General features: G+C 49.4%; 1 protein-coding gene across 4 annotated transcripts in view; it reads left to right on the forward strand.

Moving 5' to 3' along the window:
- MEGF11 (multiple EGF like domains 11) overlaps positions 1 to 17,824 on the forward strand; it is a 390,737-nt gene that overhangs the window by 327,975 nt on the left and 44,938 nt on the right. For all 4 annotated transcript variants that reach the window (XM_066273304.1, XM_066273301.1, XM_066273303.1 and 1 more), the window contains exon 10: positions 6,006 to 6,180. In XM_066273304.1, coding sequence (XP_066129401.1) covers positions 6,006 to 6,180 — 175 coding nt within the window. The remainder of the gene's footprint in view (positions 1 to 6,005; positions 6,181 to 17,824) is intronic.

The raw sequence follows: 17,824 nt of genomic DNA on the forward strand, positions 1-17,824 counted from the left end.
ACCTCAGGCTGATCCATGGTTGGTTGGACAGCACCAGAAAGTCCTGTTTCTGCTGAGGAGCCAAGGGGAGGACCCTCTGGGCCAAGAAGCAAGGCTGCTGCTGAGGTCCAGGGCAGGCAAGTCCCTGCCACGGAGATCCAGCCAACTCCCAAATTAAAGAGCTATTGTTTCCCTCCCATGCCTGCGCAGCCATGTCCTGCATAATTTATCCTTTCTCTGAAGGAGTCCTCAATGCATTATTAATCTGGAAGGACTCCCTCTTCTCTGTCGCTAATCTCAGCCCATCCAATATTGATGATTATTTGCTTTACTATCTTTAATGCGTGTCGTGTTTCAGAGACTAGGAGGCAGTAGCGCTGCTTAGGAGGGGGGGCTCTCACAGCGGTTGGCAGCCAGACCCCCAGGCTGCACTCCTCAGAGTCTGCATGACCGCGTCCTCCCAGGCTGGGCTCCTTGAGGGCAGGCGCTCCTGGCCTGTCCATATCTGCAGCCCCAGGGTTGCACCGGGCCTGGCACAGAGCAGGTGGTTCTGCTCCTGAGCTGGTGTCTGACCTGTATTTTTTAAAATACTTCAGCCCCCTCTCTTGGCACACTGACCCAATGACCGAGCCCCCAACACTCACCGAGTTCAGTCTAACTCCAGGTTTCACAGCCTCACCACTACTGACATTTGGGGCTGGAGAGCTCTTTGTGGAACATTTGGGGATATTTAGCAGTATCCCTGGCCTCTGCCTACAAGATGCCAGTAGTAACACCCCACCCCCAAGTTCTGAAAACCAGAATTATTTCCTGGGTATGGGGGGTGGGGGAGGCAAAACTGCCTGAGGCAGAGAGCCGAGCCTCTGGTCCGACTGAACTCTCATGCTGCCCTGGCTTTGTTCTCGCGGGCATAGAGAACAGCTCGCTTCCTCTGTGTGCACACAGGTCACTTCTCTCTTCCCATGAACCTTGATCCATTAAGAGCCTTCTCTCGGGTTCCAAGAAGAGTGGAGGGAAAACACTATAATTCCTATTCCAGAAGTTCAGCGGCAGGTCCTGGGGGCGTCTGAGGCTCCCGAGTCCTGACCTCAGAGCTGCCTCTGCCTGAGCGAATGACCCGAAAGGTGTGCTTCTCCGCCCTCTGCCTCCATCTCCCGGGTCTGTCCTTCATCTTGCATCAGCCCGGTGCCATACAAGTTGTCCTGTGGACTTTGAAAGTGAAGCTTCCATCCATCTCCTGAGGGGTGGAGCCTGGGACCCCCAGAAGCCTAGCTGCCCCCCACACTCTGATTACTTCTATTGTAAGAGAGCAGAGCCCCACCTGGCTGGCTTGCAAGGCCTCGAGTATCTTTATTAGGAGGACAAGTACTCCCAGCCCCCAACCAAAGAAAACCCCACTCCTCCAGCCAGCCCAGCCTGTCTGCTCTGTGCCCCTGCTCTGAGATGCTACTTCAAAGCTACTTCAAAAAGGTCGAGTCCACGTGCCCCCGGGAAGGAAAAAGTGGCTGATAAGATTCCTCCCCACTTCATTCCCTTTGTGTAGCACACACAAAGAAACCACCCTCCGTCAAAAAGGAATAACCTTGAGAAGGAGAGTGCGTGCCTATGTGCCGGGCCTCCTCCAGGTCCCCTCCGCAATTGGATTGTCATAGACTAATTCTAGCAGCCGTGATCATGTATTACCTTTGAAAGATTTGATTTAGCCAACAGATGTAGCATTGATAGTCATCTCAGAGCAGCTGGAGCAAAAGGCAGAAAAATCTACCCTGAAAAGATTCCTATACTGTTCAGCTTTCGGCTCCCATTAACTGTGATTAATCCCTGGGGACATGGGAGGAAGGCAAGGAAACAGAAACAGCGAACCCGAACACCGGTGTTCATGACTTTTGCCTGAGCCTGACCAGCAGTCCCTGGCCACCACGGGACCCAAGGGCATGGCTCTGCCACCACCGAGAGGAAAGCGGGGAGATGTGAAGAAGGTGCCCAGAACGTGGTGATCACGGCTCTGCGTCGTCATAATCAGCTAGTCAACAGTCATTCCCCAGCCTCTTTTCAAAGGGATTTTGGAGTTTTTATAAAACATGACAAGTGACCAAATTAAGAAAATAGAGATCTTGTTTTTTAAGATAAAATTTTAGGGATGTGAGAGTAGAGAGAAATAATTTTTGATTCGGTTTGAGCTTTCTGGTTCTAAGAGTAAAAAGTAAGATCAGTGTGGACACAGCCCTGGGCAGCCAAACGCTGGGCAGTGGGCAACACGGGAGCGCTCAGACGCCAGCGCTTGCTGGTTCCGTGTGTCCAGCATGGTTTCCACAGGGTGGTGTTCCTGCAAGAGCAAGGGCCTGCCATGTTGACAGGAAGGGCAGAAGGTGCCTGAGACCCTTCCAAATCTCCCAGGCCAGGCAGCGCTGATCGCTGCAGCCAGCCCTGCCTCCTGGGCCTTTCCTGGGTCCAAACATCTCAGTCACCACCATGGTGACCGGGCTGGTCCCTCTAACCCTAAACCAAAACCTCAGAGGAGGTCCCTAGAAAGCTGGAACTGAGAAAGGCCATGGCTGAGGGTCACGGCCACCAAATGGGGCCTCCTGCCCCATGGCACCCATGCAGGCCACCCATGGGGCTCAGGGAGGAATTTTTCTAGAAATTTTCAAAAGAATTTCCAGGTCAGAAAATCTTCACTCATCCCTTACATGCATTCTTCTTTTTTACATATTTATAACTTTTATTGTTTTACATCTGTTTATAAATACAATAAATGCTCAGCTTAGGAATGTTAAAGAAAATACTCAGATTCACTCATAATTGCTCAGCCCCGGAGGGGTGTGAGGGCACAGAAACCAGTCTGTTGTGATTTTTCCATTCATCATTCATGTCCATATAGACATCACTTTTTTCAAAGTTTAGATTATGACTTTGTATATAATTCGCTTATTGCACTTAACCTTAGATCGTATCATTAAGTGGTTTGGAAAACACTTGAATGCTTCTTTAACATTCCTTCACATGAATTGTTATAATTCATTTAACCAGTGTGCTGCTATCAGAGGCAGCACGAGGCAGTGGCCAGAACACGGTCACACAGACCTGTGTTTGAATCCCACTACCACTGATTTAGCTGAGAGACCTTGAGCAAGTCACATAATGCCCAAGTGCCATCTGTAGAATAGAGGTTCTAAGCTAAGGCCTAACTCACAGGCTTATTTGATGGTTAGAAATATATGTGTAAAGTGCCTGGTGCTTTAACAGCCTGGTCCACATTTATTATTTAAATAGCTTCCATTTTCCACTATTATAAATAACGCTCCAGGGAACATCTGTGTGCATAAATCTTTCCCTACAACTGTGATTATTTCCTTAGGATAGGTTCTTAGAAATGTTAGAAATGGAATTACAAGACCAAAGCGTCTGAATATTTTTATTAGGACTCCTGATACATATCCCCAAATTGTATTCCAGAAACCATTACCAGCATTGAATATTGTTTCTTTAAAAATTTTTTTTTACTGTTATGATAGAGAAAGAGTGATATTCAGTTGTTACTTTGATTTGATGATTAATGAGACTTAATTTATAATCCACAATTTTCCAAAATGATTATTAGCTATTTGTACTTCCTGTTCAGGAACTGTATGCTTCTGTCCACCCCTCATTTTCTGTGCAAAAACCAGGGCTCCCAGAAGAGGAATAGCTTGGCTGGGCTTCACGCAATTAGTTTGTTCATTATTTCATCTGCCAAATAGGTACCGAGCATCTCCCGTGTGCCAGGACCCTGCTGGGCCCCGGGGTACAATACAGAGGTGGAATAGGTAGAAAGCTCTGCTCTCGGGGCTGCCACCTGGTGAAAGAGACGGATGATAAACAAGTCAACAGACACAGAAAATAATTACTTAGAGTAAAAGTACTATTCACCCCCAAATATTTAATTTTATTTATTTATTTATTTATTTATTTATTTATTTATTTATTTATTTATTTTAGAGAGGAGAGATAGGATAGAGAGAGAGAGAGAAAGGGGGAGAAGCAAGAAGCATCAACTCCCATATGTACCTTGACCAGGCAAGCCCAGGGTTTTGAACTGGCGACCTCAGCGTTTCCAGGTCGACACTTTATCCACTGCACCACCACAGGTCAGGCCACCCTCAAATATTTAATTGGCCTGTGAATATAAGCCAGGCACTGGAGACCCACCAGTGACCCAGAGAGACAAAGCCCAGGTCCCTGTGGAACTTAGCGAAACTAAGACCAGTCCCCAGGCTCCTCCTGCCAGCCCAGAGCAGCCCAGAGCATGCTTCTTCCAACCGCGTCCCTTCAGCCGACTCCAGTGCAGGGAGGCAGGTCAGCCAGGGAACCAAAGTGGCCGTCTCTACCATCCAGCATCTTCTCTGGAGTGTTAGTCCCTGTCATCCCAGAAGGAGATGTCAAGTACAAGAGATTTACTAGGGAGACAGCTGCGGGGGGGAAATGGGGAGGGGGCTGGGGAGGCCGAGAGAGCCTCCCAGGTCAGCCTCCCAGGTCAGCAATGCAGGTCTGACCTGTGTGAAGGAGAGAAGGAACCGGGAGTCTTACACTGCTGCACAGTTCTAAGAAAGTTTAGCAAGGTGGGAAGTTTTTAAACCAAAATTGCCCATCAGAGGAGTCCCAGATCTCCCTGTAATGTGCTTTGATTTTAAGATCCCCGCTGTGCTCTAGCCCAGGGACAGTGTGGCCTCTGGGCAAATGCAGAGATAGATTTCAGACACAGCCGCTGGGGCCATCAGTCAATCACACACTTGCAGAAGCTCTGAGAAGCACCCAGTCACCACATCCTGCACCCCTCAGAGGAGGATGGTGAGAGGATATTGGCAGTTGGATCAGACCTCTGCCAGCCAGAGGTTGCCCCACTCCCTAGAGGTCATGATTGACAGCTCCTGCCTCCAGTCAAGTGGTCCTTTCTCTGACCTAAACAGATAGGGGATGGCGACAATCTCCATCACTCTTTTTTTTTTTTTTTAATTAATTAATTAATTTATTTATTTATTTTTAATGGGGTGACATCAGTAAATCAAGATACATATATTCAAAGGTAATATGTCCAGGTTATCTTAAAGTTCAATTATGTTGCATACCCATCACCCAAAGTCAGATTGTCCTGTCACCCTCTATCTAGTTCTCTTTGTGCCCCTCCCCCTCTCCCTTCCCTCTCCCTCTCCCCCCTCCCCCTGTAACCACCACACTCTTGTCAATGTCTCTTGGTCTCAGTTTTATGTCCCATCTACGTATGGAAAAATGCAGTTCCTGGTTTTTTCTGATTTACTTATTTCACTCCGTATAATGTTGTCAAGATCCCACCATTTTGCTATAAATGATCCGATGTCATCATTTCTTATGGCTGAGTAGTATTCCATAGTGTATATGTGCCACATCTTCTTTATCCAGTCTTCTATTGATGGGCTTTTTGGTTGTTTCCATGTCCTGGCCACTGTGAACAATGCTGCAATGAAATCCATCACTCTTAAGGAGCCCTGGCAAAGCGCAGATAGGGGTTATGCTCTCTAGCGAGGACTTTACCAGAGAGGGGAGGCCCGTCTGCCCTGAGGTCTCATTTTAACTCAGCAAATGTTCACCACGTACCTGTGCTATTCCACTGCAGCTCATGGCAACCCTCTTGCGCCTGCCCCCACACCAGGCATCTGTCTTGGGTGCAGAGTAGGTGAAGCTCTGGACCCCATAAGGGAAGGAACTGAAGAGGCAGCCTTTTGTTTTGGTCTCTGTGTATTTGTATTATAAAGAGCACTTGGTTGAGGGTCCAGAGACCTGTGTCCCAATCCTGATTTTGCCAGTTCCTTGCTATGTGACTTTAGGCAAATTGTATAATTACCACGAGCCTCAATTTCTTGGGATTTTCTGACAAAAAAAAAAATGAGGCATTAAGCAATGTAGCCGCAGAGGCCCTTTGGTCCTGGCAGACCAGACTTGGTATGGCCAGTGGGTGGGACATGCTCACCTCCCTGACCAGACTGTCCCTTCATACTCTCTCATCTACTCAGCTGCCACCCAGTTACTGGAGCTTGCACCTGCCAGCCGGGCTGGTCTGGCCACCACTGCAACGAGTCCTGCCCCGCCGGCTACTACGGTGATGGCTGCCAGCTGCCGTGCGCCTGTGAGAACGGTGCCGACTGCCACAGCATCACCGGGAGCTGCTCCTGTGCCCCGGGCTTCATGGTAAGATGGGAGGGGTCTCCCGTGGCCCCCCCACCCCCACACAGGAGGGGAGGGGCTAGCTCCTCCTCTCTCTGGGAGAGTATGACCCTGTGTGCAGGGCTGAAGAAGGGGAGTGTCTGCATGTTCCCCTCAGAGACAGAGTCCATGACTGGAGAGCCTCCCAGTTTATTCTCAAAGGAACTATTCTGCTGGGGTTTGTAATTGTAAAGGTAATAGGAGGGGGGTCTTTCCATTGTTCCCTCACCCTGAAACACCAGTTATCCTCTCTGTGCCCAGCTCTCTCTTATCCATATCCTGTGCACACAATACAGACCGTCCCCAGCTAGTGATGGTTTGATTTGCACTGTTTTGACTTGACAGTGGTGTGAAAGCAATATGCATTCAGTAGAGACTGTACTTTGAAGTTTGAATTTTGATCTTTACCTGGGCTAGCAATAGGCTGTCCAGTACTCTCTCTGGTGTGGGCAGCGGCAGGGAAGTGACTTTGCCCAACCACAGGCTGATGTGCGTGTTCTGAGCACATTGGTAGGCCAGGTTCAGTGATGGTGTTTGACAGGTTTTGTGTATTAATTGCACTTTTTATTTTTAAATGCACTTTTGACTTACAATATTTTCAACTTACGGTGGGTTTATCAGGACATCACCCCATTGTAAGTCAGGGAACGTCTGTATTTTTCCATCATAATAACCACAGTGCACATGGGCAGTTTAGCATTCTGCTTTCTTTCACCCCCGTTTGCTGCTTGGGCTTCTTAATTATCATTTTACATGGCAGCCTGCCACTGCAGGAGCTGATGGACCCCTAGTTTACTCAGCTATTCCCTTACTGATGAATACTGAGTTGTTTCCAGTGTTCCCTGCAAATGTTGCAATGAGCATCTCCCTACAAACAGCTTTTTCCCTCCTATTGAATGATTTCCTTAGGGTGAATTCCCAGGGTCAGTGGGCATAATTATTTATGGTTCTTGATGGATGTTGCCATACTACTTTCCTCAAGGGTCATATAAATCTGCTCTGCCTCCAGCTGTGTATGAATGTACCTATTCAAAACAACTTTGCTAACATTCTTTTTTTTTTCTTTTTTTCAATTTTTGCTAATTATGTAGGTAGCAAATGGCTCCTCAATGTTGTTCTAATTAGCATTTCTTTGATTACTAGGGAGAGTGAACCTTTCCCTCACTTGTTTGTTTACTATTTGTATTTCCTCATGAATTATGCTGGTCTTTATGAGGTTTGATTCTGGAGAACTTGACATTGGAAATGAAATCCTGCTCAAAGGTAGAATGTGCCCAGCGGGTCTCAGGACCCAAAAATTCAAGCGTCCCCTGTGGCTGTAATTTTAGTTGTGCTGTAGCAAGTGGTCTGTGCAGTAGAAAATGTGGCCTCGGGAACCACACCAGGGTCACACGTTGGCTATCCTACTCACCACGTCACCTTGGGCTAGCAAGTCAACGTCTCTCAGGATCAGTTTCCTCACCTGTGGAATGGAACACCTGCCTTGCAGGTTGCTGTTAGGTGGGGAGATGGGTTGAGGGAACTTACCTCAGCACATCTCAGAATTCAGTGAACTTAGAAATTGCTGGTGGGATTTGCTCAAGTGTGGGTTCTGATCCCACAGACCTGGGGAGGGGCCTGAGGTTCTGCAGATCTTATAAGCTCCCGGGTGACACCATTGCTGCTGGTCAGTGGCCTCACTTCTGTAGGAAGGGATAGGGCTCAACTTGGGCTGCCCATTGGCACCACCTGGGGAGCATTACAGGCACTGGTGCCAGGGCCTCCCTCGCAGAGATGCGGATGTATTAGGCTGAGTGTGGTCTGGTTGAGGCCAGTGTGCTGCCGAGGTGGAAGCCCTTGTCACGGTAAGAGTGCGGGTTTGCCTGGTGACCTCGTCTTGTGGGCAGGTTGCCCTTGGACTGTAGAACGAAACTCTGCTCCACCCCTCTTCCTTCTCCCCAGTGCCGATAAACTGGGTGGAAATCAGCTTCAGTGGCATCTTCAAAGGAGACAAGTCTGTTTCTTCTGCAGGTTTCTAATTTACCTTTATTGATGTGGCTTTGTCCATAACTTCCACAGAAAAAGGAATGCCCTAGGTTTGGCGTTTGGGTAAGAGACTTGCTTGGGATTGAAACCTCACGTAGCTCAGGTGACTGAAGCTGAAGTGAACTGACCACACCAGACTACTAGCGGGGCGTCTTGACTCCAGTTACGACTTGGCTACTGGAGGAGTTCTGTGGCTTTGGGCACATGGCTTCCCCTCTTGTGGTCCCACTTCCTCCATCTGTAAGTGATGAGTTTGTAGAGGGAGATGAACTAACTGACTTCTAAGATAGTCTACTGTGCAGATTCCACGGACCAAGTCAAGAGATACATGTTTCTTAGGGAAATGAGGTAAAGCGGGAGCACGGAGGTGTGTGTGTATGTGTATGTGTGGGGGTCATTGAGGTTATTATTATGGTTTGATTGTGTACAATGTCGGTGGGTCTGCTGGGAGTCTCACCTCCCTGTTCCTCCTCCTTTACCTCCAGCTGCCTGCCTAGTCACTGCTCCTCAGAAGAAGAGGAAATAGGGACCCTGGGAGAACCTAGAGAGTCTAGTATCTGTGTGCCCACTGTCCCCAGACTGGAGCTCTAACAGCCTGGAGACCATGCAACTGCATCTCTTCCACCTCTCTGGGATGCAAATGACTTCCTGCCCTTGAACTCTGGGGGACTTGGCACTTGTAAAAATCATGTAGCTGTGGAGTCCCCCCTGCCTGGTGCTTGGGGCTAAGATAGATTGTGAACCAAGCTGCCCTGGTGAGACCCCACAAATTTCCATCCATCTCCTCCTACCCAGCCTCATTATACCTGGAAAGACTCTTCTGGAGCCTGTCGGGTGTTGAGCAGGAGCCGCTGGAGGTGATTACAGAAAAGTCAGTTGCTTTCATCCAGAGTGACTTATTCCTGCATGCACCAGGCTCTAAGGGAGGAAACCAATACTTGTCCTCACCCTAGCTTCTGAATGATTGGGACATCCTGCAGGTAGCCAGCTCTGGTGAGGGTGGGGGATTGGGGCAATCAGCAGAGCAGGCATGGCTGAAACCCTCCCCCAAATGCCCCACAGCCAGTAATGATTATCAATGCCTTCATTTATTAGTTGGCTTATGAATTTATATACCTGCCTTTTTCCTTAAAAGATTTTTAGGTTGGGCAATTAATTGGAGGCTAATTAAAAGAGCCATTTTCTGAATGTTTGGAGACCTTGATCATAGTCTCAGTAGTCTTGGACATGTCACTTCACCTTGCTGGGCCTCAGTTTCCTCATCTATAAGATGGGAGTCACATCAGTCCTGCCTGCTATTGGATGTGAGTAGCCAACATGGTTACTCCTACCAAAATGCTCCCTGCAAAGGACTCTTTAAGGAGGTATTGGGATAGGTCTATGAAAGCAGAGTCTCTGAAGGCTGAGCATGGTCTCAGGCTCAACATAAATGTTAGGACTGCTAATGAAGTAGTGCAGAACCGCCCCTTGGAGCCCAGTGGCTCACCTGCTCCAGTGAACTGGTCCCCCTGAGGCCATGAGAATATACAGCAGAAGCAAGTCCCACCTGGCGTTCTGTTTTTGTTTTTTTAATTGACTTAACAAGAGAGGAAGAGGGGGGTGTGGGGAGAGAGAGACAGGAGCATCGATCTATTCCTGTATGTGCCCTGACCGGGGACCAAACCAGCAACCTCTGCACTTTGGGACAATGCTCTGACCAACTGAGCTATCTGGCCAGGGCCCATTCTGTTTTTTGTTTGTTTGTTTTGTTTTTAAGATTGTATTTATTGATTATAGAGAGAGGAGAGAGAGAGAAAGGGGAGAAGGAGCAGGGGGCATCAACTCATAGTTGTTGCTTCCTGTATGTGCCTTGACTGGGAAAGCCCAGAGTTTCAAACTAGTGACCTCAGCATTCCAGGTCAACGCTTTATCCACTGCACGACCACAGGCCAGGCCCAGCTGGCATTCTGGCTGTACCGGTGGTTGTCACACTCCTTCTCCCTTCTCGCCTTCCTAGCTGGGATCTGGAAAGTCTAATCAGGCATCCATCCACTTATCAAGGAACTTGTAACCAATAAAAATCATATTGACGTTAGCAGCAAACTGTTATAGAGTCCTTGCTACACATGTTTCACCTCTATTCCTTTCAAGAGCCCTACAGAGGTGCATTTTTATATGCCTCAGTTTGCAAATGAGAATGAAGTCCAAACAGGATATGTGACTTGCCCAGGATCACAAAGCCAGTAGTGGTGAGAGCCACTGAACTCTTATATATTGACGGAGTTTGATTGACAGGTCACTATGAAACCACATAAATCTGAGTTCATATTCTGGCTCTCTAATCTTTACCCTGTCTACAGGCAAGTTACTTATCCTGCTGAAGCCTGAATTTCCTCATCTATTGAGAGGAGACTTGGCCATATAAATGAGAAACTTCATATGGAAAGGTTATGGCTCATTGCCTGGAATACAGTAGGCAACCCGTAAAAATGATATTATTAGTGAACTACGAGAGTAGTGGGAAAACATTGCTTCCCCCAAGCCCAGCACTGTTTCCCAAGAGAGTGTAGGGATGAGCCACACCCAGGGGTTTCCTCTGGAGCAAAGCCGTGAACGTGTACAACTGCTTTCTAGGCAGATCTACCCAAGCACCCGAAGTCAGTATTTTTCAACTGCCAGTCCATGAAAGAGTTAAGCACCCTAGGTTTATCATCTTCACACAACATCAGTGTGTTAACTCTTTGGCAGACTGGCTTTGGTCCATGGACTGGCGGTTGAAAAATACTGCCCTAGATGGTCAGTCTCAGCGGCACTGTAGGGTGGACACACCTGTCAATGTTTGAGAAAATGGGCGTAGAGATGGAGGTGGGAGAGACTCTAGGTGTTTTACATGTTCCCATGCCAGCATGAATGGCATCACTGGGGCATGCTTTGCTGAATGAATTATATTGGGGCTGCTGGGTAGTAGAACAGAGCCCTGGGCTGGAAGAAACTAAGTTCCTAGCTCTGGTTGTACTAACCTTTGAAGCTTCTCTTTTTCATGTATAAAATGGGAATGAAATTCTCTGCCCAACAGAAACAATAGTGTGGGAGCCAGTCATTCAAATAAAAGTAATTAAACTTGAGAGTGGCATTGTTTCAGCACGTTGGACAGCTCCGCGAGTCTGCGCCGACATTGCTGTAGCTGTGTTAGACCCCAGGGTCCTCACCTGGTCAGAACGCGGGGTGAACAGGAGTGGGGAGTAGAGAGTGGGGAGCACTCTGGCTGGGAGTGCCCATGGGAGTAATGATCCAGAAAGTGAGGACCTTTCTTCCTGCCCACCTGGGAGTAGCTGAATTGTGGCAAGAGCACTAAGTAGAGCAGTGTGTCTGTCCCCTTGGAGATTAGTCACATCACCCCTCTCCACAGCGCCTCACATCCACCAAATAAAGGTAAAACCCCAGTTCTTTGTAACCTGCCCTCAAATCTGGTTTATCCTAACCTCATCTCCTGCCAGGTCCTGCCACCAGCCTGTGCCCGAGCTACACGGAACTCACTCTTCCCCAAGCACGGTATCTGCTTTGGCGCCTCAACCTTTGCCTTTTCTCAAGCATTATGCTCTTCCTAGGATGCCCACCCTCACTATCCGTATCTCAGCCTGTGAAAATCCTCCACCTTTCAGGTGAAGATCAAAGGCTGCCTCTTCCATGAAGTCTTCCCTGAATAGTCCTTTCTACAGAATTAACCCTTCCATCTCCTCTTCCCCACAGAACATGGCCCATACTCAGAGTCTGTTTCCTTCCGACTGAGAGACTCCGCTGCTGTACTCCATTCCTACTGCGTGAACATCTTGCTCAATATAATCTTTTTGAAATGAATGAAATCCTTGGAAAGAGCAATGCCCTTAAAGCAGAAGTTTCCAGAACTGACCTTTATAGGAGAGAAATTTATTGCATTTCTCAGTAGGCCCTGCCAGCAGCACTGGGGTTTGAGCCTATACATTAGCTTCTCTGCAGTTCCGAGAAGCAGGAAGCTGCAGTGGGACTGGAGCAGCCGTCCCCCAGCGTCATCTCTGGGCTCTCTGGGTAAATAGTTGGGCTTCTCACTGATGCAGGACCATGTAGTCGTTTTGAAGGGACTTTGGAGCAAATTTCCTGCCTTCAAATACCAGTTGTGCTGTTTATTAGCTGTGTGACCTTGAGCAAGATGCTCTATCTCTCTGTGCCTCTGTTTTCTCATATGTTAAAGGGGAATAATAATAAAGGCCATCAGATTACTGAGCTGATTGAATTAATTAGTACCTATGACATATTTAGAATGCCTGGCATATTGGTAATCCAACAGCGTTAGCTAGTATTACCGTTATTAGTATTGGTGCTGCCGATGCTGTTGTTGTTATTATTTACCCTAAGGGATCCCCCATCTGAAGAAGCTGACAGGCCCTGGCCTAAGTGCCCTGTTTGGGGGTACAGGTAGAAACGGGGTGAGAGGAAGAGAGCAGAGTTAGCTGAACCTTCCTCCTGGCTGGGAGCTGCAGGGTTGCCTCAGTCCCCAAGGGCAGCCACAGAGCAGAGAACAGACTTTCTCAGCACAGGGGGAGCAGGCCAGTTTCTTAGCCCCACTGCATTCCTCCACAGACCTCTCTCCTTAATTAGGCCTCAGCTAGGCAGCCAGCCTGATGCAGCCGCCTGCACTGCCCTAACAGCGGTCGGCAAACTGCGGCTCGTGAGCCACAGGCGGCTCTTTGGCCCCTTGAGTGCGGGTACAAAGGCCAGCTTAGGAGTACCCTAATTAAGTTAATAACAGTGTACCTACCTATATAGTTTTTAAGTTTAAAAAATTTGGCTCTCAAAAGAAATTTCAATCGTTGCACTGTTGATACTTGGCTCTGCTGACTAATGAGTTTGCCAACCACGGCCCTAGGACTAATTGCTGCCCCCTTGGCACCTGGAGAGAACAGCCTGTGAGGTCACTGCTGGAGCTGCAAAGGCTTGACTCCCCAGACCCCGTCCCAGCCTCCTCGACCTCGCGTGGTGCCTGTGTGGCTGGGAGATAAGGGGCCCTCTGGCCATCCTCCACACAGATGTTCCCTTTCAGCTCCGGCCATAATGGGTATGAGGAGCATGGGAGGCGGGGGAGAGGGACCTGGTGTCCCCTCCCACGGGAAACGGGGCCTATATTTCTCCCCTGGATGACAGAATTTCTATTACCTTAAAGGGCTCATCTATTTATGCTGCAATTTTTTGAAGCCCTGTCTGCCGTTATTGAACCCTGCATGCTGGCAAGGGGAGCAGGCACTCCATCACCCAAATGAACAAACTCGTTTCCACATTTTTCTCCCCTTTCTTCGTGCTGTCGGTAGGTCACACACGAACTCGGCTGCTCTGGCTGGAGAAGGCAGGAGGGGGTGAGAGTTATGAAAATCCAGATCAGTGGAGCAGTGATTGAATTTTCCTCCAAGGTTTCTGATGCCCTTTAAAGATGTCACCCTCCCCCAGCCCATCTCCGCCCGCTCAAGCTGGGCAAAGTTGGTGTCTGCCTCCTGGATGGCTCCTAAGCTGGAACCAGGGATCGAGGACAGCTGCAGGGCTAGAGGAGACTGTGGGCTGAAAATCATAGCCAGGTGACCTGTATATAGTGTGCATGTATTTCCTGTTCTAATTGCTTTGTTCATCCAACTGCAGTCTGCAGACTGTTAGCCCTAAAAGTAGAAAACCAACTTCTCTTCCTTCACCTCCCACAACACCAACACCACTGAGTAGCTTCCTAATTATTATAGTAAAAGACTTTCCTGGATGCTGTGCTGAGGATGAGGAATTCACCCTCTGGCTGCCACGCCCATGTGAGCAGAGAAACACACACACACACACATACACACCCATGTGAGCAGAGAAACACACACACACACATACACACCCATGTGAGCAGAGAAACACACACACACATACACACCCATGTGAGCAGAGAAACACACACACACACGCCCATGTGAGCAGAGAAACACACACACACACACACACACACACACACCCCTCAGTACTCAAATTCCAGCTACGTCATCACCTGCTGAGTGGCTATGGTCATTACTTAAGCTTCTCAAGTCTTAGTTTTTTTTATCTATAAAACAGAGTGAATAATGATACTATGTGATACTGTTATTGTTAGGATTGAATTATATAAAATAGGTACAATACTTAGAACAAAGCTTGGCACGTAGTAAATGCTCAGTAAATGACTGTTGAAGGTCTTTATGTTGTTGTAAAGACACACTTGGAAGCAAAGGGTATGCACCCTGGGTCAGACATACCAGGACTGGAATCCCAAGTCTGTTGCTCAGTAGCTGTGTGACCTTAGACAACATGCTTAGTCTCTCTGAGCTCCAGTTTCCCATCTGTCAAGTGGATTAATGCTTCAGAGCCTGATGTGAGCACCAAACAGGAAGTACTCTTCATGATGGCAGAGTTGGAAGAATGCTCAGCCCTTCCCTTATGCATCTTCTCACTTTACAAAGGAGCAAACTGAGGTCCTGAGAGGGAATGTAACATATCTCAGGTCACACAGCAAATCACTGGAAGGACTGGGATGGGAAGCAGGCGACATGACATAACCGCCAGGCAGATGCTTTTTCCACCTTCGCCTCCAACTCTGAGTTGCTGTCCCCAGAGCAGACACGGACCAGTTTTTCCCAGGACAGAGAGGGCTGGGGTAGGGAGTCCCTGGGATGTTGAACCATGTTGGTAATTAATCCAGAGAGCAAAGTAGGGAAAATTGGCTTTATGTCACTATGGCTGAGTCCAGCCTTCCCCCTCTGGGGCCCCACAGTTTGTGGTTTACTAGGGGAAACTGCTGACTCTTCTGTTCTAAAAAATAAATGTGCCCCATGTCACACCATCCTCCGCTGGCGGGGCTCCTCATGTCCGGATCAGCGCTCTCCATCCTGGGGCCTGGAGCCCAGGCCGTGGTCTCAGGCCTGGTGCCTGCCCGCCTCTCCACGCAGCCGCAGCTGCCAGGGCAGGGCCGGAGTGTCCGTGCTTTAAACACTCCCTCTTTTCTTTTTGTCCAAGTGTCTGGTGTTGACAGTGTCTCCACCCCCGCTGGCTCCCAGTTCTGCCCACCCCACAGATGCCAGAGGGTGGGGCCGGGAGTCAGAGGGAGTCCCTGAAATGTCTGGAGGAAGGGGACCACCAAGTTAGTGTGCTGATGGCGCCCGTGTAGAGCACTGAGTAACCGCGGCGGGCCCCAGGCTAGGCTCTTCTTTGTTAGTTTACTTACTCCTCACAGCAACCCTGCATGTGGGGGCTGTTCGGATCCCCACTTTGCAGATGAGGAAACTGAGGCTCAGAAAGGTGAAGTGCCTTCCTAGTTGATAAGTGGCCACCAGGAGCTGAGCCTATAGTTGTTTGAACCCAGAGCCTGCACTCTTAGTCACAAAACAAAATGCCTGGAGAGGAGGGGACTGTGGCTGTGTGGTGAGTAGCCAGCTCTGAGGCACTCTCCGGCCTTTTCCTAAAGAGGGGACAACCCCAGCAACCTCGTTTCTCAGCTGGAGCCTCCCGACCCCCTGCCCTCGGTCTCTGAGTCCAAGTCTCCCTCCTCACCTGGGGGCTCAGCATCTCACCCTGGAGCTCTCCCATGAGGAGAGCAGGGCGAGTGTTGTTGGCTGTATTTCGCAGATGAGGTCACTGATGTTCAGCATGGTTATGAGTCTTGTCTAAGATGATCGGGCTGGGCCTAGAGCCCAGGGCTTATGGCTGGAAAGGGGAGGCCAGTGCTAAGGAGAGGCCCAGCCAGGTATCGAACCTGGGATTCAACCCTGGCTCTGCACCAATGCGCTGTTTGATTTTGCCCAAGTCCCTTCACCTCTCTGTGCCTGAACTTTATCTTCTGCAAAATGGGGGTATGAGCCCTGCTCCTTGTATCTTGGGGCCGATGTAAAGCCGAGCTGGAACAAACTGTGGAGAAGGGCTGAAGGAAGCACCAGGGCATGGACACCCAGAGCCTGACGGGAGCAGGGGCCCCGGGGCTGCAGACCAACCCCCCACCAAGGCTGCAGGTCTGGAGCAAAGGAAGAGCCCCCCCCCCCAGCTACCCCTGCACTCAAGCTCCGACCCAGCCTCCCCCTCCCAGCCATCTCCCCCCTTCATCATCAGCACCAGTAATCCCATCTGCAGGGGTAATTATGGACCCCAGGAGGAGAAGGGATTCCAGAAAATGTGATTAAAGGTGTTGCAGAAAAGGTCATGAATAAATGGGGGTTAAAAAAAAACAACCTCAAGATTTTTCTTCAAGAACACTACTAAATAATTGTCCTCGCCTGTCCTAAAGGCTCTGAAGAGGGGTGTCAGTTTTCTGAGACAGGCCCCAGGAAGCCAGGCCAGGGCTCCCTGGTCTTGGGCCCAGCTGAGCAGGGATGTGGAGAAAGGTAGTGGGAGTGAAGCAGGGTGGGTCCTGCAGGCCAGGAGGGGACTTGGGTTGAACTAGCAGGCGGGAGAGAGAGAGAGAGAGAGAGAGAGAGAGAGAGAGAGAGAGAGAGAGAGAGAGAGAGATGGCAGCCTTGAGCAGGGGCGTGACAAAATGGTGCTGCGTTTGACTTCTGTACCCCAGGTCGGGAGCTGGTGACATCACAGTCTAAGGACCCAGCAAACAGGAGGTGCTCCATGGAGGCTGGTTTCCATGGTCCCCCATGGTTCTTCAATACAGGCAGCCAGGCGGGGTGGGGAGCTCCGGAGCACCTTGAGTCAGGGAAACCTGAGCTTGAATCTCAGCCCTGCCACTTGCCACTTAGGGTGGGTCACCTCTGACACCTCACCTCCCATAGGACACCTTGCAGGATGGTTGTCAGGATGAAACAGGGCAAGCACTATGAAAGTGTCACAGCAGGTATATCCTAGTCTCTTTTCCTACATCTGCAGGAGGCCTAGGCTCTTACTGGGCCATGCATAATAATCAAAGTGCCTGCAGCATTTAAAGTACCTCCTCTGGGCCTGACACTGTTCTGAGAACACTACGTATATTGATTCATCTTCACCACTACTCTTGGAGAAAGGGACTACTATCGTGCCCGTTTTGCAGATAGGGAGACTAAAACAGAGAGGTCAATAGTGTGCCAAAGTTTGTCACTTATACCTAAATAAAGCTAAAAAAAAAAAGTTGCCCAAAGTCCCATAATGTCAGAGGCAGGACTTGAACTCAATAGTCAGGTTCCAGAAGGAATTCCAGAGCCCATGGGCTTGACGGGGCCTTCTGCCACCTCTCAGTGACCTGCCTCTTCAGTGGGCAACGCAGAGTGATCCTCACCGCCCCCCCGCCAGGATAAAACCTTAGCCAGTCACAGGGTGCGCCAGCCACCCCAGCTGACTTTGGAAGTGGCGTCCCATTACGGGGTGTCAGGCATCCGTCAGGTAGCTCGGGTGGGGGTGGGGGTGGAGCACCCTCTCGTAACCAGGACCACCATCTGTATCCCAGTTCTTCCACTACAGAATGCTCTCATATCCATCATCACACGAGTTCTCACAGCCCTCTGAGGTTAGACGTCACTGTTGCCATTTTCTAGAGAAGGAAACGGATTCAGCAAGGTTACACAACTAGCAACCTACAACTCAGATCTCCGCCCTCTCCACTCTCAAGCCCAGGGCTGCCCCAGGC

Source organism: Saccopteryx bilineata, chromosome 4 (genome assembly GCF_036850765.1).
Source record: "Saccopteryx bilineata isolate mSacBil1 chromosome 4, mSacBil1_pri_phased_curated, whole genome shotgun sequence".
NCBI classification, from domain to species: Eukaryota; Metazoa; Chordata; class Mammalia; order Chiroptera; family Emballonuridae; genus Saccopteryx; species Saccopteryx bilineata.